At 40.3% G+C, this 21465-nt stretch overlaps 1 protein-coding gene across 1 annotated transcript; it reads right to left on the reverse strand.

Annotated features, from left to right (window-relative positions):
* Positions 1–11485: 11485 nt before the first annotated feature.
* On the reverse strand, positions 11486–20307 carry LOC311093237 (uncharacterized protein). The gene is made up of 4 exons (XM_084130483.1): positions 20165–20307; positions 19014–19153; positions 15579–16891; positions 11486–14772 (listed from the first exon to the last, which is right to left on the reverse strand). Exons 2-4 carry the CDS (start codon positions 19069–19071, stop codon positions 12958–12960), a joined length of 3186 nt encoding a protein of 1061 aa, XP_083986609.1. The 5' UTR covers positions 19072–19153; positions 20165–20307; the 3' UTR covers positions 11486–12957.
* Between the last annotated feature and the right edge of the window lie 1158 nt (positions 20308–21465).

The following is a 21465-nucleotide window of genomic DNA, read 5'->3' on the forward strand; positions in this document are numbered from 1 at the left end:
TGTTTTGGTCTGTAAAAAAAAGTTAGTTTACTGGTATTTTAAGTTGTTTACAGACCGTATTGTACAAATTACATGACTATTTTTTGATTTTTAATCATAATTTTTTCACTCAAAAGCAAATATGACCTGAATAAAATAAAATGGCTTTATTTTAAAATGTTCTGTGTACACACATTATATCCATCACATTTAGGTTTAAAATCATGTTATTTAAAATATTGTAAAATTAACTATTTTGCATGTAGGTAGAGAGAAACTAAGAGCATCACATTTATGTAAATAATTACTTATTCATCAATAAATACTTATTACTATTTATTATTAGGCAACTACTACTACACAGGTTAGAACATCATCTCAATACAATATTGAGCACGTCACTTAAGACCAGCGCATGCGAATTATGTTCATGAAAGATCCGTTCATTGCGTTTGTCATGTGACAAATGAATGAAAGACTCGCAAGGTAAAGTAATTATTTATGTTCCCTGTAAATTATTTTTGACTGCATTATAATGATTTCTTAATTCAGAATATTATCAAGATTGCGTAGGTGGATGTGTTCAGGGAATTTACCAGTTAAAAGTAGGCTATAATAACATTTAAAACCCCTTAAATGAACAAAATGACTCGAAAAAAGATTCATTCATTTTGATGAACGAGATCGAACAAGAGAGTCAGTATATTGATCCGAACTCCAGTGTTGCCAGATTGGGCGGGTTCCGGCCCAATTGGGCAGTTTTAAATTTGATTGTGCCGGTAAAAAAGGGTTTGGGCGGGAGGACAAAATTTGGGCTGGTTTGGGGTCAGTTCGGCGGTTTTCAAACATCTACATTTTAAAGTCTAATTGGTTAAAAAACTAAACTAAAGTGTGCATGTAGTCCATAAAATCATCATGACATTACTGTACACACACGCCCATGCAGAGTCAGCTGGCGTTAGTGTTGACATCACAAACGAGCACGCACTTTTAGCCATAAGTTGTAGCTGTATATTCAAGTGATCGCTAATGCCAAAGTGATATAGCCTACTAAACAGTAAGTAGTATCTACACAGTAAAGAGTGAGATAGTGAGAAAAACGTAAACCTGGTGGGGGATATCGATGGTGAATATAACTCTGAGGAGAGCACAGTTGAAGTACTTGAAATGAAATCAAATATGGGACGTGAAATATGTCCATGGTCATGTGCACACTAGCCTAACCTTACATCGGCAACTTTTACACCATCCAGACTGCACAATACTCGACCCTGACAGCTGCTGAAAAAGGTTTGACTCAACGATGAATGAGTTTGACTGCTAAATTCTGCTTTATGTTCTGCAATGTGTACTTCCGAGGGTTAATGTCATCGGTTCATTTCTTGATTGCCGTTTTGACAGTGTCCATCTGGACATTTTAGTCATATTGGCTAATTCTCCTTAAAGGGGCATTCCACCCACTTGAACATCGTTTTTTATTTAAAGTGGGTCATATATGTAGTCGAAATGTAAAATAAATTTTGAATTTGGTGCCTTCGTGACCGAGGAAAGACAAAAAATAACTTCAGGACGCATTTGTATGAAAGACAACAACTCCCACAATGCACCACATTGCACAGCTCCGCAAGCCACTCCCACTAATCCAGAAAGCGCATATCTGCCTATAAGAGAAATCACTCTTCCGTCTACAAGGCTAGCTACCACCAGAGCTTGAAATTCATTTCACATTCACACAAAATGTCTAGTTAGTTGGCGAACTCATTAGTGCATTACTCCTCGTTTGTATTTCTTTCGAAAAGGTGAATTATTGCATGGTACCTGGATGTTCAGTCAGAACATATGCGGTGCGAAACTAGGATAGTTCTCAACACAAACGTCCGTGTCCTCGTCTGATTCAGAGATTTCGTCAAGGAGAAATTGTCATCATTAAAATTCTTTGCCGCAGACGGACTCTATCTCTGTGTTCGTAGCGGTTTGTAGTTGCATAGTGAGATCACCGGCGCCACCAGTCCGCCCTAACTCAAGCCAGTCCGGGCTCCTCGTCCGCGGCAGGCAGGTCTTCTGCCTCGGCTGCTCTTCGCTATAATGCGGCTTGTAAAGGTAGCCACAAACACCTGATTCAAGCATCAGACTTCATCTTCACCGAAATCCTCTTCTTCTATATCATATTGAGTACTCTCCTCCGCTATTGTCATAACTGTACATCTGTCTCCACAGCGCCTGTTAGCTTAGCTTCAAACAAGATGGAGGATATTGCTTTCAGTTTCAGAGAGTAATGTCCCACCCACTGATCTGTAATAGGTCTGTAGCGTGAGCGGGTCCCGCCCCCTGGGAAAGATGAGGAACGAGTGTTGTAGTCTCAACAGAAATCCCCCCCTCTTACACTTCCTCCTACAATGACGCAAAATGACGATTTTTGCGTCATTGTAGGAGGAAGTGTAAGAGGTAAATAACGGATTTCTCCCGTCTCAGGGGAAAATGAGAGAGTGTTGCACGACCATTAAACAGTATGACTGGGTTTCTAACAATGCAAAGCTTAATGCAAATGGGTGAAGTGTCCCTTTAATTATTGCCCTGTTTTGATCTGTTTTCCTGGAATTTTATTTTATTTTTTATTTTATTTTATTTTATCATTGTTATTTTGTTTTAAGGAGATACAAATTGTGCTTATCAACCTTGAATGACATGGTAATGAAATTATATCATATTATTTTGGCAGTAAAATTTTGGGCGTTTTTTTCTTGTAGTGTGCGGGTTTTGGTGAGCTTTTGGGCTGGAAATCACCGTCCCAATCTGGCAACACTGTCGAACTTCCTCATTCAGTATGTATTGGATCATCCAGCAACGTCATCGTGCTACAGGCTGCAGCGAGGGGTGTCTCAATCAATGCGCACTCTAACGGCTAATATTGCCCACAACCCATCGACACAATCCCATTGGACGAGTGTTAAAAAACTACAGACATGGAGGACGCGCGAGTCCGGCGGTTATGTAGAGAGGTTTAGATCTTTTACTGTCTATGGTTTAAAGGGGGTTGAGTGATTATTATCATTATCTAACCTAGCGAAAATGTATTTATTCAATCTTGTCTATATTATATATCTGCAGCAGCATTGTGAACTTTTGTAAAAATACATTTAGCCATTAACTTTTAAATGCATCATTATATTCAAATTGCAAACACATGAGGAGAGTCTGAAAGACCCACGGCTGGCAGATCAACGTGCAACTACATTTCTCTTCGAAACAGTAGGAAATTAAATTAGAGTGAATGGAGGATTTTAACTGTGACCAAATGATTGACAGGGCACAGTTTGCGGTGACAGGATGCATGCGACAGATCTGTCCGTTAAGATGACGAAGTAGTATGTCCCAAAAGCTTGCCTACTCTTTTGCTACACACTCAAAAGTATGTACTTTTTCTTCACAAAAAGAGTACATACTTTTAGGGTGTAATATAAGTAGGTGAATTGGGATGCAGCAAATGTGTCAGGTTCGAGCTTTCTGCACTAATGAGAAACTCACAACTCACGCAGCTAAACCCGTCACCCGACCCTGCCCCTGCTGGCCCGGAGCAAACACTACACAATTTACTTTGAAGAAGGAAAAACACATTAAAATAAAAACCCTTCGGATACCTTTTTTCCAAAATAAAATACAATAACTTGTGTTAAAATAAAATACAATAATTCTGAATATTCTTATAACACAAATACGACACTTTTGTGGTCGCCACACCTACATAGTTACCAACAAATCCCCTCAGTCTGCTGACACCAATGAAATGAACTTTAAGTGTCAATTTACAGGAGATCTGAAGACATCAGCATAATAAATGAGGTGAAAACAGGAACTATTGTCATGAAATAAAGAGTGTTTTCAGCAGATCTGTTAATATTGATGAGCCTCAGACTATCAACACTCATTCAACAAGCCATTCAGGATCATCAGCAGATCATCTCACTTTTATAGGCATTTTCACGATTATAGGCATTGCGTTAACCATGTTTGCAATTTAATGCATTGCATTTTTAGGGCTTGCATTTTTAATGGGCTGAAATTCAACATGGTTGAATATTTAAGCTGTGAATATTTCAATTAAAAACATTTCAAACACATTTTCATTATTAAAAATTCAATAATCCATATTCACCATTCATATTTCACTTCCAAAATATTCAAACTGATTAAAAATACAACCAATAATATTTAACAGGCAATTTTCTGTCCATTTTATTTCGCTTTGCAAATTCGCTTCCAGTGCCCTACCAACGCTGTTTACAGTAGCGGTGGGCAGCTGTTGACCTCGACTGGGGATATCACCGGACGGTGGAAGGAATACTTCGAGGATCTCCTCAATCCCGCCGTCACGTCTTCTAGTGAGGAAGCAGAGGCTGAGGGTTCGGAGACGGACTCGTCCATCACCCAAGCTGAAGTCACCGAGGTAGTTGAGAAACTCCTTGGTGGCAAGGCACCGGGGGTGGATGAGATCCGCCCTGAGTACCTCAAGTCTCTGGATGTTGTGGGGCTGTCTTGGCTGACACGCCTCTGCAGCATCGCGTGGCGGTCGGGGACAGTGCCTTTGGACTGGCAGACTGGGGTGGTGGTCCCTCTTTTCAAGAAGGGGGACCGGAGGGTGTGCTCCAACTATAGGGGGATCACACTTCTCAGCCTCCCTGGGAAAGTCTATGCCAGGGTACTGGAGAGGAGAATCCGGCCGATAGCAGAACCTTGAATTCAGGAGGAACAGTGTGGTTTTCGTCCCGGTCATGGAACACTGGACCAGCTCTATACCCTCTACAGGGTGCTGGAGGGTTCATGGGAGTTTGCCCAACCAATCCACATGTGCTTTGTGGATTTGGAGAAGGCATTCGACTGTGTCCCTCGCGGCATCTTGTGGAGGGTGCTCTGGGAGTATGGGGTTCGGGGCCCTTTGCTAAGGGCTATCCGGTCCCTGTACGACCGGAGCAGGAGCTTGGTTCGCATTGCCGGCAATAAGTCAGACTTGTTCCCGGTGCATGTTGGACTCCGGCAGGGCTGCCCTTTGTCGCCGGTTCTGTTCATAATTTTTATGGACAGAATTTCTAGGCACAGCCAGGGACCGGAGGGGGTCAGGTTTGGGGACCACACGATTTCATCTCTGCTCTTTGCGGATGATGTTGTCGTGCTGGCCTCATCAAACCAGGACCTCCAGCATGCACTGGGACGGTTTGCAGCCGAGTGTGAAGCGGCTGGGATGAGAATCAGCACCTCTAAATCCGAGGCCATGGTTCTCAGTCGGAAAAGGGTGGTTTGCCCGCTTCAGGTTGGTGGAGAGCTCCTGCCTCAAGTGGAGGAGTTCAAGTATCTTGGGGTCTTGTTCACGAGTGAGGGAAGGATGGAACGGGAGATTGACAGGCGGATCGGTGCAGCTTCTGCAGTAATGCGGTCCCTGTACCGGTCTGTCGTGGTGAAGAAGGAGCTGAGCCGCAAGGCGAAGCTCTCGATTTACCGGTCAATCTACGTTCCTACTCTCACCTATGGTCATGAGCTGTGGGTCATGACCGAAAGGACAAGATCCCGGATACAAGCGGCCGAAATGAGCTTTCTCCGTAGGGTGGCTGGGCGATCCCTTAGAGATAGGGTGAGAAGCTCGGTCACTCGGGAGGAGCTCAGAGTAGAGCCGCTGCTCCTCCACATCGAGAGGGGTCAGTTGAGGTGGCTCGGGCATCTTTTCCGGATGCCTCCTGGACGCCTTCCCGGGAAGGTGTTCCGGGCATGTCCCACCGGGAGGAGACCCCGGGGAAGACCTAGGACACGCTGGAGAGACTATGTCTCCCGGCTGGCCTGGGAACGCCTCGGTGTCCCCCCGGAAGAGCTGGAGGAAGTGTCTAGGGAGAGGGAAGTCTGGGCATCCCTGCTTAGACTGCTGCCACCGCGACCCGGTCCCGGATAAGCGGTAGAAGATGGATGGATGGATGGAAATTCGCTTCCACAAATTCAGTGGTTCAATTTCGACAGTAAATTCAACATTGACGTCCAGGAACTGCAGGAACTGCAGGAAAAGCAGAAGATTGCCGAGCATACTCTCCATCTGCTGTTAGTCGACCTCACCATCAGATGGTGCAAAAGCAGTTGTTGTTGACGAAGATATTCATTCATAAAATGAAAATGATTAGCTGTGTCAGTATATATATGCCGAAAAGACGATAATCACACAAAAGCTGTGTTTATGTTTCATTCAATAACTTCATTGTTACTTTCCCTGTGTAGCCTATGTAGCAGTATGAGTTAAAAGGAGACATATCATGCTTTTAAATCGTTCCTTTTAACATATAAATCATACATTTGTAGTCTATATAAAGCAGAACTGCAATGCTTGGGTCTGAATTCCTCATTATTATAGCTCCACAGGCCCCTTTTTTTACCCCTTTTCTGATGTGCGTCTGAGAGCAACTCGTTTTGGTGCGGTCTCTTTAAATACAATTGAGACACGTCATACCCCGCCCCCTCTCCAGTTTGCAGAGGTTCAACTCCACCCCGTTCGGCCATTTTTGTAGTTTGATAGCAGAGATACGATTATAGAGAAGAAACTTTTTATTCACACGTTATTAACAAAATGTCAACAACAGAAGACTTGTCCAGCCAGCCTTACATGTTCGAGCCAGAGTCGGAGCCGGAGCGAGATGAAAATGAAGACGACGAACCTGCAGAACAACGTCTTCATATAGATGTATCGCAATGGTGTGTTACTGTATTTACACATGAAACTTTGGTCTTCCGACCTTTTACCACCGTGTCAATTTATTTTGATTAATATGTGCGAGGGAGAGAGAGCAAGACAGCATCTAGTTTGGAGACGGTGTCTTGTTTACACTTTCGCCTGGCTCCGAAGAGAGAGAGAGAGCGTGCGCGTGACTGGGTCTCTCTCTCTCTGCTCGTTCTTTCAGTTAAACATGCGCCCTGTCCACAGTCTATGGCCCTGTCACAAGCGTGGCAGTTCATCTACATTAGACGGTGTAATGAAGCGTGTGGGTTACTACATCCAACAACCGAACATTTTGACTTACCCTCTCGTAAGTTCTGCATCTTTGAGCTTGGACTACAAAATTGCAGCGAGAAATAAAAATGGCGGATTGCTCGAAGTGTTGGGCTGGAAGTCAATGTCCTTATTTGGCAGTTCCGCTGCAAATACTGTGACGTATTAGTTCACAAAACGTCATAGATAACAGAAAAATCTGAACTGGTTGAAAAATAAGGCCAAAACAGAATATAAAGATATCAACGAAGCACCTGAAGAGAATAATTTCAACTTTTCTGTGCTTTTAAACACTCCAAATATACAACAAAATGCATTTAAGGGCTAAAAAAGTGGATTTAGCATGATATGTCCCCTTTAATGTGTAATGAGCTGGCGTACTTTTGACCAATCCCCGTGTGAGGTTCTGTCCTATAAATAAAGCGAGTAGTCCTTCTAACGCCCTCTCTTGCTCGTCAGTGACGGAAGTTGTGTTGTGCTTCCGGGTCGCTCTCTCCGTGTGCTCTGCTGTGCTAACAGGTAGGGTAGCGGCTTCGGTGTCTCTGCGCGAATATTATTGTTATTATTTGTAGTGATGGTTACTGTGTGTTGGATGCTCATAGATCTCCGGTGGGAGGTCCAGTCTTCCATCTTGTCGTTCAGCGCATCCAATAAACGGATTTACTGCATTATTAGTGCCGTTGGTACGCGTCGAGCCGTCTCCCTCGGGTGTACATGGATTCTGCTTGATCGGTATGTATGCCATGGCGTGGGATTCATTTTATTTTTATTAATTGGGGTTAATGGTAATATTTGTGTGTAAATAACAGGAATGAGGCCGGTTTAGCTGGAGATCGTCGCCAGCAACACAGTATTGGTTCGCTACCTGCTGTTTTGCCTGTACGGCTGTGTTACCTACGCTGTTCTGCCTGTACGGCTATGTTACCTACGCCGTTTTGCCCTGTGGCTGTCTTCCTGGACCGTTGGGTTTTCCTGAACTACTGTTTGCTTTATGTGTATGTATTGAACCTTGTAACAGCAGGGCTTCTCTTTTTATTTTAGTGACTGAGAGCCGATGGTGGTGTTGGTGTCTGGGTGGTAGTGCTGTTGATTTTCTTGTTTTCTTTTGTGTTCACTGTGGTGTGGCTGTGTGTTTACTGGGGGATTTTCCCTGGGATTTCTAACTGCCTTTGACTCCTTTCTCCTCCATCGGTAAGTCTCAGCAATTATAAATTAATTCTTGTGTTTTTTTTTGTTTTTCTTTATTTTTCTCTTCCCCGAGAGATGATTGTTAAATTATTGAAATAAAGGTGTTTATTCAAAATTGAACATCGTCTTTGGCTGTATTGTACGTGTACCTGTGTGTCCTTAATTGTATTAATATCATTGCAATAAGGGAGTAAAATCATTCCCTGGGTTAAATTCCCAGGGTGGCGTAGTCAGTGTTTTGTCTGTTCTTGTTTTGAATGCCACACCTACATGTCATCAGCTTTCTCTACCATGAACAGGATTATAATCAGTTTCCCTCAATACCTCATACTCAAGGATTCCCCTTCCGTCTCAGGACAAAACGCTTAATGTAGCTTAATGGACTAATACAGTGATATAAAAGACCAATCTTGCACCTTATTGGGGAAGTAGGCTGTAGGCTATAGGCTGTGTGTGTGGTGTGTTTGGTGTGTGTGGTGTGTGTGTGGTGTGTTTGGTGTGTGTGGTATGTGTGGTGTGTGTGGTGTGTTTGGTGTGTGTGGTATGTGTGGTGTGTGTGTGTGTGTGCGGTATGCAGGCCCGGAGTGGGTAATCGGGAGAATCGGGAGATTTCCCGGTGGGCCGCTTTACTTTTGGGCCGGTCAAGGAAATTATTATTTATTTATTTTTTCACATTTCAATGTCACATTAGTTACATTAGGCTACACACGTTCCGCATTCTGACACCACAGCGCGCAGCCTCTGCATGGGTTGTACCATGTGAGGGAGTTCTCCCCTCCCCTCCTATAGAGTTGGTTGGGTCCATAGCCCGTCTTTTCCAAAACGTTTTCTCAGGTAGGCTACCGCGGCACCGCCGGCGCATACTGATAGCTGGGCCGGCCGTAACGGTACGCGTCAGGGAGGATGGATGGGAGGAAGAGGCCAGGAGGTAGGCTATGGAAGCTTTGTTTCCGCCACAGAATAAAACATTTTAAAAGATAATTGCGACTTTTTATCTCACAAAATTGCGAATTTACATCTCGCAATTCTGACTTTATTCAGACACACACTTTGTTTGGTGTGTGTGTGGTGTGTGGTGTGTGTGTGGTGTGTGTGGTGCAGTGGTGGAAAGAGTACTAAATAATTGTACTTAAGTAAAAGTATTGCTACTTAAACGGACAGTATGGAATTTTTCTCCACTAGGGGTCGCTAACCTCTTTACAATAACAAAGGCGTAGTTTGATGACGCAACATTTGCTAAGAACTCTGGATCTTGTCGTCAACGTCAAGCCGACTGATCTAATAATGTTTATGGATGACTGAATACATCGATGCTTTTATCATGACTGTGATATGAAGCAGTTCGGGATTGCTAAGAGACAGCTATCAGCTCCACACGCGACGCGAGCTCCCGCGGATATAAAAGGAATATGGACATTTCATTCTACCGAACTACACGCAGAATTACTACTCACAGGTCAGTTTATTAGACAAATTAAACTTGTGAGGTAATGCAGCGCTGTTTCACTTGTTACACTAGCACACTAAACTGCATTTGAATGTGTTGAAATGTATGTGTTAGTTTGTCTGTATGAGACTAGCAGTAAACTAGATCAACATTAGAATAACATACAGATCATATTCTAACATTTTATCATTGCTGAACTATATAACATTGATTAGTTTTATGTAAATGTGATCACCTGTTTAATAAAGTACATGCAGGAGCGGTCGAAGTCTCGGACGTGGAGCTCTTGTTTATATACTGTCTATGGGAGCTCTCGGCATCTCGAAAAAACACCGCGCTGATATTGATTCTCGTTTTAGTTCTCCTTTTTTATCCAAAGTCTGCTTGCCATGGTCCATAATGTTTGAACGAAACAACAACAGCGTGCAAATAGACATTGCGAACTACACAGTTGTCTGCGTCTGTCGCTTTGGTTACTATAAGACAGCTCTGCTCATAGCTCTGGTTGCCATGGCAGTATGAGCGGAAACCAGAGACAACGCGGATATGACGCCATTGACTGCGACCAAACGGAAATAAAGAAACGTGCCGTGTCTTCAAATTAAATTAAAATTTCTCCTGGTTTGAAAGTTGTTGGAACCAGTCAGGATAATGTAAGTACACAACTAAAATATATATATAACATAGATATAGTGATTTTTGTTATTTTTAAAGCAAAAAAAAAAAACATATTGTGCCTTTAAGTAATAATTTAGAAGAAGTACTGAAAAATAATATGACTCAAGTAAGAGTAAATAAGTAGTTTGCTTAAAAACTACTCAAGTAACTACGTTACAAAGTACTTTAGTATTATTTTTCTATTTTTACCCAAAATGGGGAGATGATAGCGATATGGAGCGCTAAACACTCATGTCAATTCTGTTTCATTCATACTGGAAGCCCAGTACACACTGATTCATACCTCGCGCAGAAAGTCCACAAGTGAGATTCATAAAAGTGATTCACTTATGACGTTTCAGGAATAATGACAACAAGGCCAATATGGATATAATAATATGCAAATAGAGACATTTTACTGAAGAAACATGAAGACAAACACATGATAGCAATATCTTAGGTATTTTCATAAGAATGATGTATGTCTTTAAAGGGATAGTTCACCAAAAAAGGAAAATTAGCCCCTGATTTATTCACCCTCAAACCATCCTAGGTGTAAATGACATTCTTCTTTCAGATGAATACAATCAGAGTTATATTAAAAAATGTCCTGGCTCTTCCAAACTTTATAATGGCAGTGAATGGCTAGAGAAAATTTGAATCCCAAAAAAAGTGCACCCATCCATGATAAAAGTGCTCCACTTTTACTCCAGGGGGTTAATAAAAGCCTTCTGAAGTGAGGCCATGTGTTTGTGTAAGGAAAATACCCATATTTATAACTTTATAATCTAAAATAACTAGCTTCAGCCAGACGACCGACCATACGCATCGATTTACGGTGGAAGACTAACCCCTGACTCGACACACAACGTATATATATTATAGAAGAGGAGCTTCAGTTTGTTCCACAGCCCTATTTGTTTAAACCACGAGAGGCATCTAAGCTTACGATACTCCTACATTCTACATCATACATGTGTCACAGGTTACTCTTGTGGCGCAAGTCAATTTGCTGAGTATGTGTACGATCGTCTGGCAGAAGCTAGTTATTTTAGATTATAAAGTAATAAATGTGGGTATTTAAACCCATGGCTTCGCTTCCGAAGGCCTTTATTAACCCACTGGAGCAATGTGGAGTATTTTTTTTTTTATCATGAATGGATGCACTTTTTTGGGTTTTAAATTTTTTCCAGCCATTCACTGCCTTCATAAATCTTGGAGGAGCCAGGACATTTATATTAATTATGTGTGAGTAAATCATGGGCTAATTTTCATTTTTGTGTGAACTAACCCATTAATGCAATGCTAATCAACATAGCCTGTATTATAGAATTTAATAAAATAATATATTCTCACACATGAAACCACAGAAGTAATTTCAAGTCATTTTGATTTTTGAAGCAAAACATGAAACATGATATTAAACTCATAAATTGTAGTTTTGACGGTATGCTAAGCAAACATACCAGCTTTCCCTGTTGTCAAGAGAAAATGTTTTATTACTAATCTTTAAAAGTAAGTCCAGGTAAGATCATTTGAATGTTTTTATTTGAATAATTTCATAACTGAAAGCAAAGAAGGTTTAAGTGAAAGGTCCGATAAAAAAGAGAGATGTAGTATGAATAAAAAAGTGCCAGTAAAAAAAAAAAAAAAATTAAGTGGGGTATGGTTAACGTTAAATTAAATGCTCTTTTTTTTTTTTTTTTTTCGTTTTACCGAATATGTGCTGGGAGCCTACTATTGCTTTTACATGCATCTGATTGACAGACAAATCATGCGATCTTATTTCACTGTTGTTGAGGGTTTTTCAGCTTTGTACAAAGTTTGCTTCGTACATTTAGTTTAACTGTATTGTTAAAGAGGGCGAGCTTAACCTTTCAGTTGAACTGTGTTAATGTTTTCAAGACACTTACATTGTTCTTGCTCCATCCAAGCAATAACGGTGTCCATGTTATGAGCCGAGTTTTTTTATTTACTTCAACTGCTCAATGCTCTGGTAATATCAATGGGATGACCCATTTCAGGAGTTGCCACAATTACATTTTAAAATCAGAATATGAGCATAGCTCACACTTATATTCAATAAAATATTGAAACGTTAGCAATACGGATTCTAAACACGAGCGCCAGTGATTTAATGTCAAAGCGCGGTTTGAACGCCCCGCCCCCCAGCTGAACTGGAAGTTTTGATTGGTCTTGCACCCGAGTCAGAACTGTCTGTTATTGGCTGAAGTGCAGGGCTGAGGGCTCAGCCTCCACCGCACGCAGTCGTTTGAAAAGTGTTTGTGAAATGTAAGCTCGCTCTGTTGCTCCGTCGGCACCTTTTTCAAAGTACTCTGTACTTTTGGTGAAAAATAAATGTAGCGAAGTTGAATACTTTATTTTAATTCTACTCAAGTAAAAGTAAAAGTACCACATTTTAATTATACTCAAGAAAGTAGAAAAATCTAAAAATCTACTCAAGTACTGTAACGAAAGTATTTGTAATTAGTTACTTTCCACCACTGGTGTGGTGTGTGTGGTGTGTTTGACAAACTTTACTGGCCTGCTTTTAGATTTCAAACTTCTCAGGATACAAACAATTACTGAACTTTTCAACTGTCATGTGAAACTGGGTCATGTGGACCAAGTGACCATGTCACTTGAAGTGTCTTTGCATGAGACAGTCTTACTGGTGGAATTCCCGAAAACAGTCCTTGTTTTTGTTGAGGCACAGGTGAACGGTGCACTTTGCACATTTGATTACAGTCTGGCCCTTGCAATGTGGGAGTTTGCAGCGTTGTCGCTCACTTTCAACCGTTGGCCAGTGACCCACAGCATCCGAACGGACTTCCTGTGTCGGCATAACCGTAGCTGGACCTCGATGTTTCTTCTTCTCAAGCTCCCTTTCAACATCCAATGAAGGCCACCCCCTCTTCTTCTTTGACAGATCCTTGCCTTGCATGCAGAGTGCCTGTGCAATAGATGTTCTGAAAGCAAGCAAATCCTTCTGCTTCTTTCTTGGGACTGTCAGTGACTCACAATCCCGCCGATACAACAACCAGCTGTTGACAATGACCATGTCCACAAAGTGAAAAAAGAGTCTATGGTAGTACTTTTTTGACCTCACGTGGATGCGGTGATATGCAATCAGTGCATCAAGAGCATCAACGCCGCCCATGAACTTGTTGTACAGGCTGATGATGCTTGGGCATTCCACAGTCACTTTCTGTTTCAGATTTTTATCCCATCTTTCAATGTTGGAAACAGGCTGTGCACTGGCAAAAGTGCTTGCAACGATCACCCCTCTCTTGTCAAACCATTTGACTGCTCTTATTTCCACATTGTCAACAACAACCTGTTGCTCTTCAAGTGTGCCTCTTCCCTTCTTCTTCATTTCTGTGTCTGCACTGAAACTGCACCCTCGCAGGCGACACTGCCGTACAGTCCCAAGAGCTGGTATCCCGTTGTTTGCAAGAGCAACAAACAAATCCAAGGAGGAAAACCATTTGTCAAAGTACACCAGATGATTGACAGCACCATGGACAACTTGTGTAAGCTTCAGCACAATGTTTCCACTTGCCCCAATGTCTGGTAGTCCTGGTACAGGCTCAATGTTCCCTGCAAATATGTCAAATGAATGCACCAGGCCTTTTGTGTCACAAAGTACAAAGATCTTGTATCCCCATTTGTATGGCTTATTGGGGACATATTGCTTGAGACTTGATTTTCCTTTGAATGGCACAATTTGTTCATCAATAGACAACATTTGGTCTTGAGGGAGAGCCTGAAATTTGGGGAGGAGTGAATCAATAAGTGACCTGACTTTGAAAAGTCTATCACTGTTGTTGGGTGCCATGTTGTCATTGAAATGAATGAAATGTTTTATTTCTTCCCATCTGTCTCGGGACATCACATCAGCAACATGCGGTACTCGACATGCACTGGACCAGTACATTCTTGACCTCGGTAAATTGAAAACACTCATGTACACTACAGTGCCAATAAACTGCTCCAGTTCATTCTGATCCAATTTGAGGGCACCATTTGGATTTTGTTGTGTGCAATAAAGATTGCTTTGTTCCACAATAGTATCCAAAAGATCAGAATCAAAAAAGTCTCTGAAGTACTGAATGGGCAATCTGATTGCATCAGCATCTGGAAGAGCACCTTGCCAAATTGGAATGTCTTTTGCAGACTTATTTTGCTTCACTGTCTTCCATACTACTTTTTGTCTTTTTCTTTTTGTAGTGGTAGCTGATTTCCCTCTTGCAGCAGTAGCACTGGTGCTAGGATGTACATCACGATTTCCATCGGAGTCTTCATCATTGTTGCTGTTGTCAGTACTCTCACCATCGCTGCTTTCATCACCTGGTGTAGGAGTGTAGTCTTCATCACTATCCCCACTGTCACTTAGACAGCTGTCGTCACTTTCAAATGATGGAATCCTGATTTTAAGTCCGCCTGGTCGCTTCCCATAGAACGTTGTTGCATTCATTATGTTCTGTGTTAAAACAAACGACAGGAATTGCTTTTATATCCTAACATGCTATTTTTGTAATAATCTGATAAATAAAAAGCACGTGAGTGCTGAAAGCCATCTAAATACAGCATTATTATAGGTGGCCATTATAGCCGAATCGAGCCGCTATGGACGAATGTCGCGAATTCGCTACAAACATAAATCTACAAAGTACGTATAAAACATTCGTCACATGAAGTCTATTTGAATAACATAGCTATAGAAGCAATCAATAAGCTGGTACATATTTTTATCTTAGCACAACTTACCTCATTTTGGGCAATTTTTCCACATTTGCGGCCTTGATATGCGTTTTTTGCTAACCAAAATATTAGCTTCCGTGAACCGGATGTAGTTCCCACTCCGAACAGTCCTATGAGAAACCAGTGCGTGCAAAAGGTTCCTAGGTATGTATCGAATGTGCACAAACAGGCATTGGGGGAATACACACGCTATCTCGCCTGAAGTCTGAATGGAAGGAGTTTGAAGCGAATTTGCGACAGTCGGCGTTTAAATGTCATGAAGATGATTTGTGTTATAAGTCACTAGTTTGGTCATGAAACAATGTAAATCTGGTGAGCATCAGCATGTCATAATAATGAGATAATTTTACGTAATAATGAGATACTTTCTTATAATTACAACTCAATATCTCATAATAATGTAAAAAAAAAGTGAAGCAGATAGCAAGCAACCACCAAGATGTCCTTTTGCTCATCATGGCTGTTAGGAAACTAACTTACACAGGAGAGACTTTAATGCTCAGCACATAAAGATGAACTACTTACTGTGATCTCAGACTGTGATTGTTTTCCATTTGAGTGAGTAACTGAAGATAACTGAAGGAACCTCTCTCCACATGGATCATGGTGATCCGGTTTCTCCACTGTGTGGATCTTCATGTGTCGCTTCAGTTCACTTTTAAAATAGAAACTTGTTCCACACTGATCACACGTGTGCGGCTTCTCTCCAGTGTGGATCCTCTCATGGGTTTTCAGATTTGATGATCGACTGAATCTCTTGTTACAGTGTGAACACTTGTAAGGTTGTTCTCCAGTGTGGATCCTCTCATGTGATTTCAGACTTATTAAATGATTGAATCTCATGTCACAGTGTGAACACTTGTAAGGTTTTTCTCCAGTGTGAATTCTCTGGTGCCGTTTTAAACTGTCCGCTGTAATAAAAGTCTTCTCACACTCAAAGCACATGTACTCTCTCACACCAGTGTGAATTTTCTGATGTGCTTTTAAATTGCACAGCACTGAAAAACTCTTTCCACACACAGAACATGAATATGGCTTCTCCTTCGTATGAACTCTCAGATGTGACTTCAGGTCTGATGCCCTAAGAAATGTTTTGCTGCATTGATCACATGCGTAAGGCTTTTCTCCAGTGTGGATCCTCATGTGAAGATTAAGATGTTCTTTTTGTGTAAAGCTCATCCCGCACTGATCACATGTGAATGGCTTTTCTCCGGTGTGGATCCTCATGTGAATCTCAAGACTTTGTTTGCTTGGGAATCTCTTTCCACATTGATCACATGTAAACGGCTTCTCTCCAGTGTGGATCCTCATGTGGCGTTTAAGACCATCTTTGCTTGTGAAACTCTTTCCACACTGAGTGCAGGTGAAAGATTTCTTGGCTCTTCTTTTCTTTAAAAAAGTATTTTTAGTCTTTGAGCGACTCAAAGGTTTTTCTCCAGGTTTGATATGATGTTCCTCCTCCACTTCACTCAGTTCTTCACTCTCCTCCTTCACTTCACTCAGTTCTTCACTCTCCTCCTTCACTTCACTCAGTTCTTCGCTCTCCTCCTCCTTCACTTCGCTCAGTTCTTCTCTCTCCTCCTTCACTTCTCTCAGTTCTTCACTCTCCTCCTCCACTTCGCTCAGTTCTTCACTCTCCTCCTCCACTTCGCTCAGTTCTTCACTCTCCTCCTTCACTTCGCTCAGTTCTTCACTCTCCTCCTTCACTTCACTCAGTTCTTCACTCTCCTCCTTCACTTCGCTCAGTTCTTCACTCTCCTCCTTCACTTTGCTCAGTTCTTCACTCTCCTCCTTCACTTCGCTCAGTTCTTCACTCTCCTCCTTCACGTCCATCAGGTCTGAAGTGAAAGAAAAATATTATTATTCATCAAAATAATACAAGAGAAAAAAAATGAAGTGAAAGAACATTAAAGTAGACAACTGCTATAAAATATTACAGTTTTGCTATTTTTTTATTATTTTTTTATTAATTAAATAAAGTTAAATAAAGCGAGTTCCCCTGTGTTCCGGTTTGAGTTTGTGCCACAGAAACTTCACACTGTGGCCTCTTAGTTGAATTACAAGAACACAAGCTTTTTACAGTCCAGTGGAGCAGATTGCCTATTATTATCATATTTTGTATTTATTATTATTTTTTATACATTAAATTTATCTTTGTAAAAAATACACAGCAGAGTGTGACGTATCACGGCAGTGTCTGTAGAAATGTCATATAATGAAAGTCTAGACCAGGGGTCGGCAAGTAACTTTGGCCGCGGGCCAATATTTTTTTTAGCCAGTAGATGGCGGGCCAGCTACACAGAGTAGGCCTATGGATACAAATTAAATACTCTTATATAGGCCTATAATCGCGGAATATGATGTTACCAAGGCGTCACCGTCAGTGGATCATTCGTTCAATAGTTTTTTTTTTCAAATTAAAACCAAAAATAAAAAGATGAAAAACAACTTGTTTTTCCATTATTTCCTGAACTAAAATGAAAAAACGAATAACGACGGGTTTTCTGATTTTCTGATTGTGCACAGATCAAAAATAGAAAAAATGAATTACTGGATTATACAAATTTTGATTTTGATTTTGAATTTAACACCTTAGGCATGATATATCAAGGAAATCATTTTAAACAGATACTAAATTAGGTACTATTGTGGTAACAGATTACAGCCATTTTAATAAAGGTGTTAATTGAATCATGCCTCATTCGCTTACAGTCCGACTTTTGAACTTTATTCCTTTTTTTATTATTATTATTTATTCAGGACACACACATAGCCTACGCATCTAAGGTTTAAGAAGGTCTGCGCGGGACTGTTTTTTTAGGTTCTATTCAGCAACCGCTTAAAATACACTCTGTGTTCACCCGCTTTATTTCCCGACCTGAGGGGTCCGCAAAATTTAGATCTCGTTTCCATAATCTCACATTAACATGTCTCTAACGAAAAGAAGGAGATTAAGTAGCCTATAATAATTATAAATGCAATACAAAAATTGGGTTCGTATCAATATAAATATTAGGCTATTTTAACATTGTAGGCCTACTGTCAGCAGAGAAAAAAAAATGCCACAGGAAAAATTTATGAAATATAAATAACATAAATTGAATAGGACAAAGCCTATCACTCAAATTTTCAAAGCAACATAAACGAAAATCATATTGCCCTACTGACAAATGAAGTAGGCTATTTTCTGCCAAACTATTTCAAACATCCTTGCAAAAAAAGAATGTTGTTGACTGACAATGGTTTCAGTACCAAACAGCTCCTCAGAGCTAGGTGTAGCCTACAGGTGGTCAGAATTAAGTGTGGATACGCTGTCAAAAGGTGTCGGGAGAGTGCTATTGTCAGTCAGACCGCCCGCTCCGTCCAAAGTACACCAGAGTTCTGACCGCTACCGTCTTTTGACACGCGAATGGACACAAAGTGGTCAAGCGTATAACTAGACGCGGCAGGCGCGAATTTGACGCGCTATTCGCGTCCGGTGTGAACGCACAGTTATACTTTAAAATGTAATCCCACACCGCATGATTCCCTAATCCCTATGTGCGTTTCACACAGTATGCGGCGGTGAATTCTCAAGTATTGGAAGAGTTTTGTGCAGCATAGGACTTCCAAAATAATCCGGCGGGCCAGAAAATATTGCTGGCGAGCCAGTTTTTTGAGAATTATCTGTGTCCTACATGTGTCACTCAACCCTTAGTTGATTTAAAAAAAACTTGTGAACCAAATATAAATTAAATTAAATTAAATAAAAGCTAAAATTATATTTAGTTTGACCTGATGTTGACAATAAATATGAACATTTCTCAAACCTCGCTTTACTGACCATTTTTTGGAAACCAAAAATTAAACTTTTGTAGCCATTTCATAGTTTAACTGTTTATCTAAAAGTGATGAAGTGCTTGAATGTTTCTAACATGAATGTTCTTCAGCATCATGAATGAAAGAAGAATAAACACCAACCTCTTTGTTCTTCAGGATCTTCAGTGTGTTTCATTCTGCAGGGTTCTGGATCACTCATGTTCTCTCTGTCCTCTTTAATAAACTCAGTCTTTGCAGATTTCAGCTCTTCCTGATGCTCTGATGCTCGTCTTCACTTGTAGCTGATGGGAATTTACAGCATTTATTGGAGAATTACTGTGGGAGGAGCTTCATTGGTGATGTAATTACTGTGGGAGGGGCTTCAATTATGGTAAATTTTAGTGGGAGGAGCTTCTCTGCCAAATATATATATATATATATATATATATATAATATTTGCCCAAAATAATAAATAAAAATATATCAGTTACTGAGTTTGTTTTATACTGGTGGTGAACAGGAGAGGAACGAGGAGACAGTGTGTCAGGTTCAAGCTCTCTGCAGTAATTTATTTAAGAATTTTCTTCAGCAAATACATCTCTATTGTTAAGAGTCATTTTATGTTTCACACATTAATTATTCAGTGTCTTTTTAACATTACAATGAATTTCAGTGTCCGTGTCAATACAAAATCCATAATAAAATAAATCTCTAAGTACCAAATGCATGTTCACTTAGATGCATGTTCACTCTTCGTGCTTGTATTTTACACTATTTATCAAAATGAAATGTAAAGACAATGGTAATATTCACCAGATATTTTTAGGATACTTAGAAACTTTCATTCACAGTATTTTATCAGTATCACGTCAATACAGTACTGAAAATCATGCTCAGAACTAATAAAGTGCTCCAAGTGTAACTTCAAATCTCATTTTAAACTGTAACCATTCTTGTCTAAAATCATTGAGCAAAAAAAAACAAACATTTTTAACCGATGGTGGGGAGTTAACATACAGTGAGCTAAACAATACTCGTTAACATTGCAAGCTCATAAAATATCTTCATGTGCATATGCACGTGGGAAAGTGTGTGTGTTGAGCTGACCTGCTCTCTAACGTAATGTGTGCGTTGTCAGCAACGTTAGACAGTTACTCTGCCGGACTTTGCCCTCTCGTTTCAAACTCGTTACAAACAAAATCAGAAACAGACCCTGACGAAAATTACTTCACTAAAACAGTCCACTCACATCCCAAACACATTTCTGCATGGCTAAATTCTAGCTCTGAGGTCTTTTTTGTACATTTACCCACCTGTAACACAGGAGAGGAACGATGCGTCCCAATTCGCATACTATCCGTCCTAAATAGTATTCGAAAATAGAATTAGTACATCCCAAATCGTAGCATGCAGCCTGTAGCACGATGACGTAGCTGGATCAGATCCGACACGTACTGGACGCGCATGCGCGGTGGTGTGTTTTGGTCTGTACAAAAAAAAAAAAAAAAAAACTGAATTTAAGTTAAATATAAATGATCACTCCAGTGACAACTGCGTGATCTGACTGCTTTGATTAGTTTGTATATTAAACTTAAATTTAGGGGTTTTTTTGTTTTTGTTTTTATGTACATCATGGCAACAAAAACGCTCAAATGCAATCATGCAATGAGCTTCTCTACTACTTATTGTGAAATTGATATTTTTTATATTTGCTATTAGTCTTATCCATACTGCAAAATCCTTATGTTTGTATTCAACTATGTGTGGGCCTAATGAAAAATACGGGACAAATCCTGTCCCTTATTGATTTGATTCGGGACGCATCATCTTACAAATACGGGACGATTCCGTATTTTAAGGGACGGGTGGCAAGAGGAACCTTATGTACAGATCACTGTGGGAAAATTAGTATAGCCATTAAAGAAGGAACTCTTACCAGGCAACATATCATTAAGCACTTTCTTTTCTGGCAAGATTTGGTTTCTTGATGCTGTTATTATTTTTGCCTTTTCCCTTGAATGTGTACTGGTATTTTAAGTTGTTTACAGACCGTATTGTACAAATTACAGAGACAATTACCTGACTCATTTTTGCTTTCACTCAACAGCAAATATGACCTGAATAAAATAAAATGGCTTTATTTTAAAATGTTCTGTGTACACACATTAAATCCATCACATTTAGGTTTAAAATCATGTTATTTAAAATATTGTAAAATTAACTATTTTAGGTAGAGAGAAACTAGGAAAGCATCACATTTATGTAAATAATTACTTATTCATCAATAATTACTTATTACTATTTATTAGTAGGCAACTACTACTACACAGGTTAGAACATCATCTCAATACAATATTGAGCACATGTCACTTAAGACCGGCGCATGCGAATTATGTTCATGAAAGATCCGTTCATTGCGTTTGTCATGTGACAAATGAATGAAAGACTCGGAAGGTAAAGTAATTATTTATGTTCCCTGTAAATTATTTTTGACTGCATTATAATGATTTCTTAATTCAGAATATTATCAAGATTGCGTAGGTGGATGTGTTCAGGGAATTTACCAGTTAAAAGTAGGCTATAACATTTAAAACCCCTTAAATGAACAAAATGA

This window comes from Abramis brama (genome assembly GCF_963993115.1).
Source record: "Abramis brama genome assembly, chromosome: 1".
Lineage (NCBI taxonomy): Eukaryota > Metazoa > Chordata > Actinopteri > Cypriniformes > Leuciscidae > Abramis > Abramis brama.

Coding starts and splice junctions, on each gene's coding strand:
- LOC311093237 (XM_084130483.1), bottom strand. CDS start 19,071: ATGAGTGATCCAGAACCCTGCAGAATGAAACACACTGAAGATCCTGAA. Junction 16,892..19,013: donor AGATCCTGAAGAACAAAGAG/GTTGGTGTTTAT, acceptor CTTTCACTTCAG/ACCTGATGGACGTGAAGGAG. Junction 14,773..15,578: donor AATCACAGTCTGAGATCACA/GTAAGTAGTTCA, acceptor GTTTTAACACAG/AACATAATGAATGCAACAAC.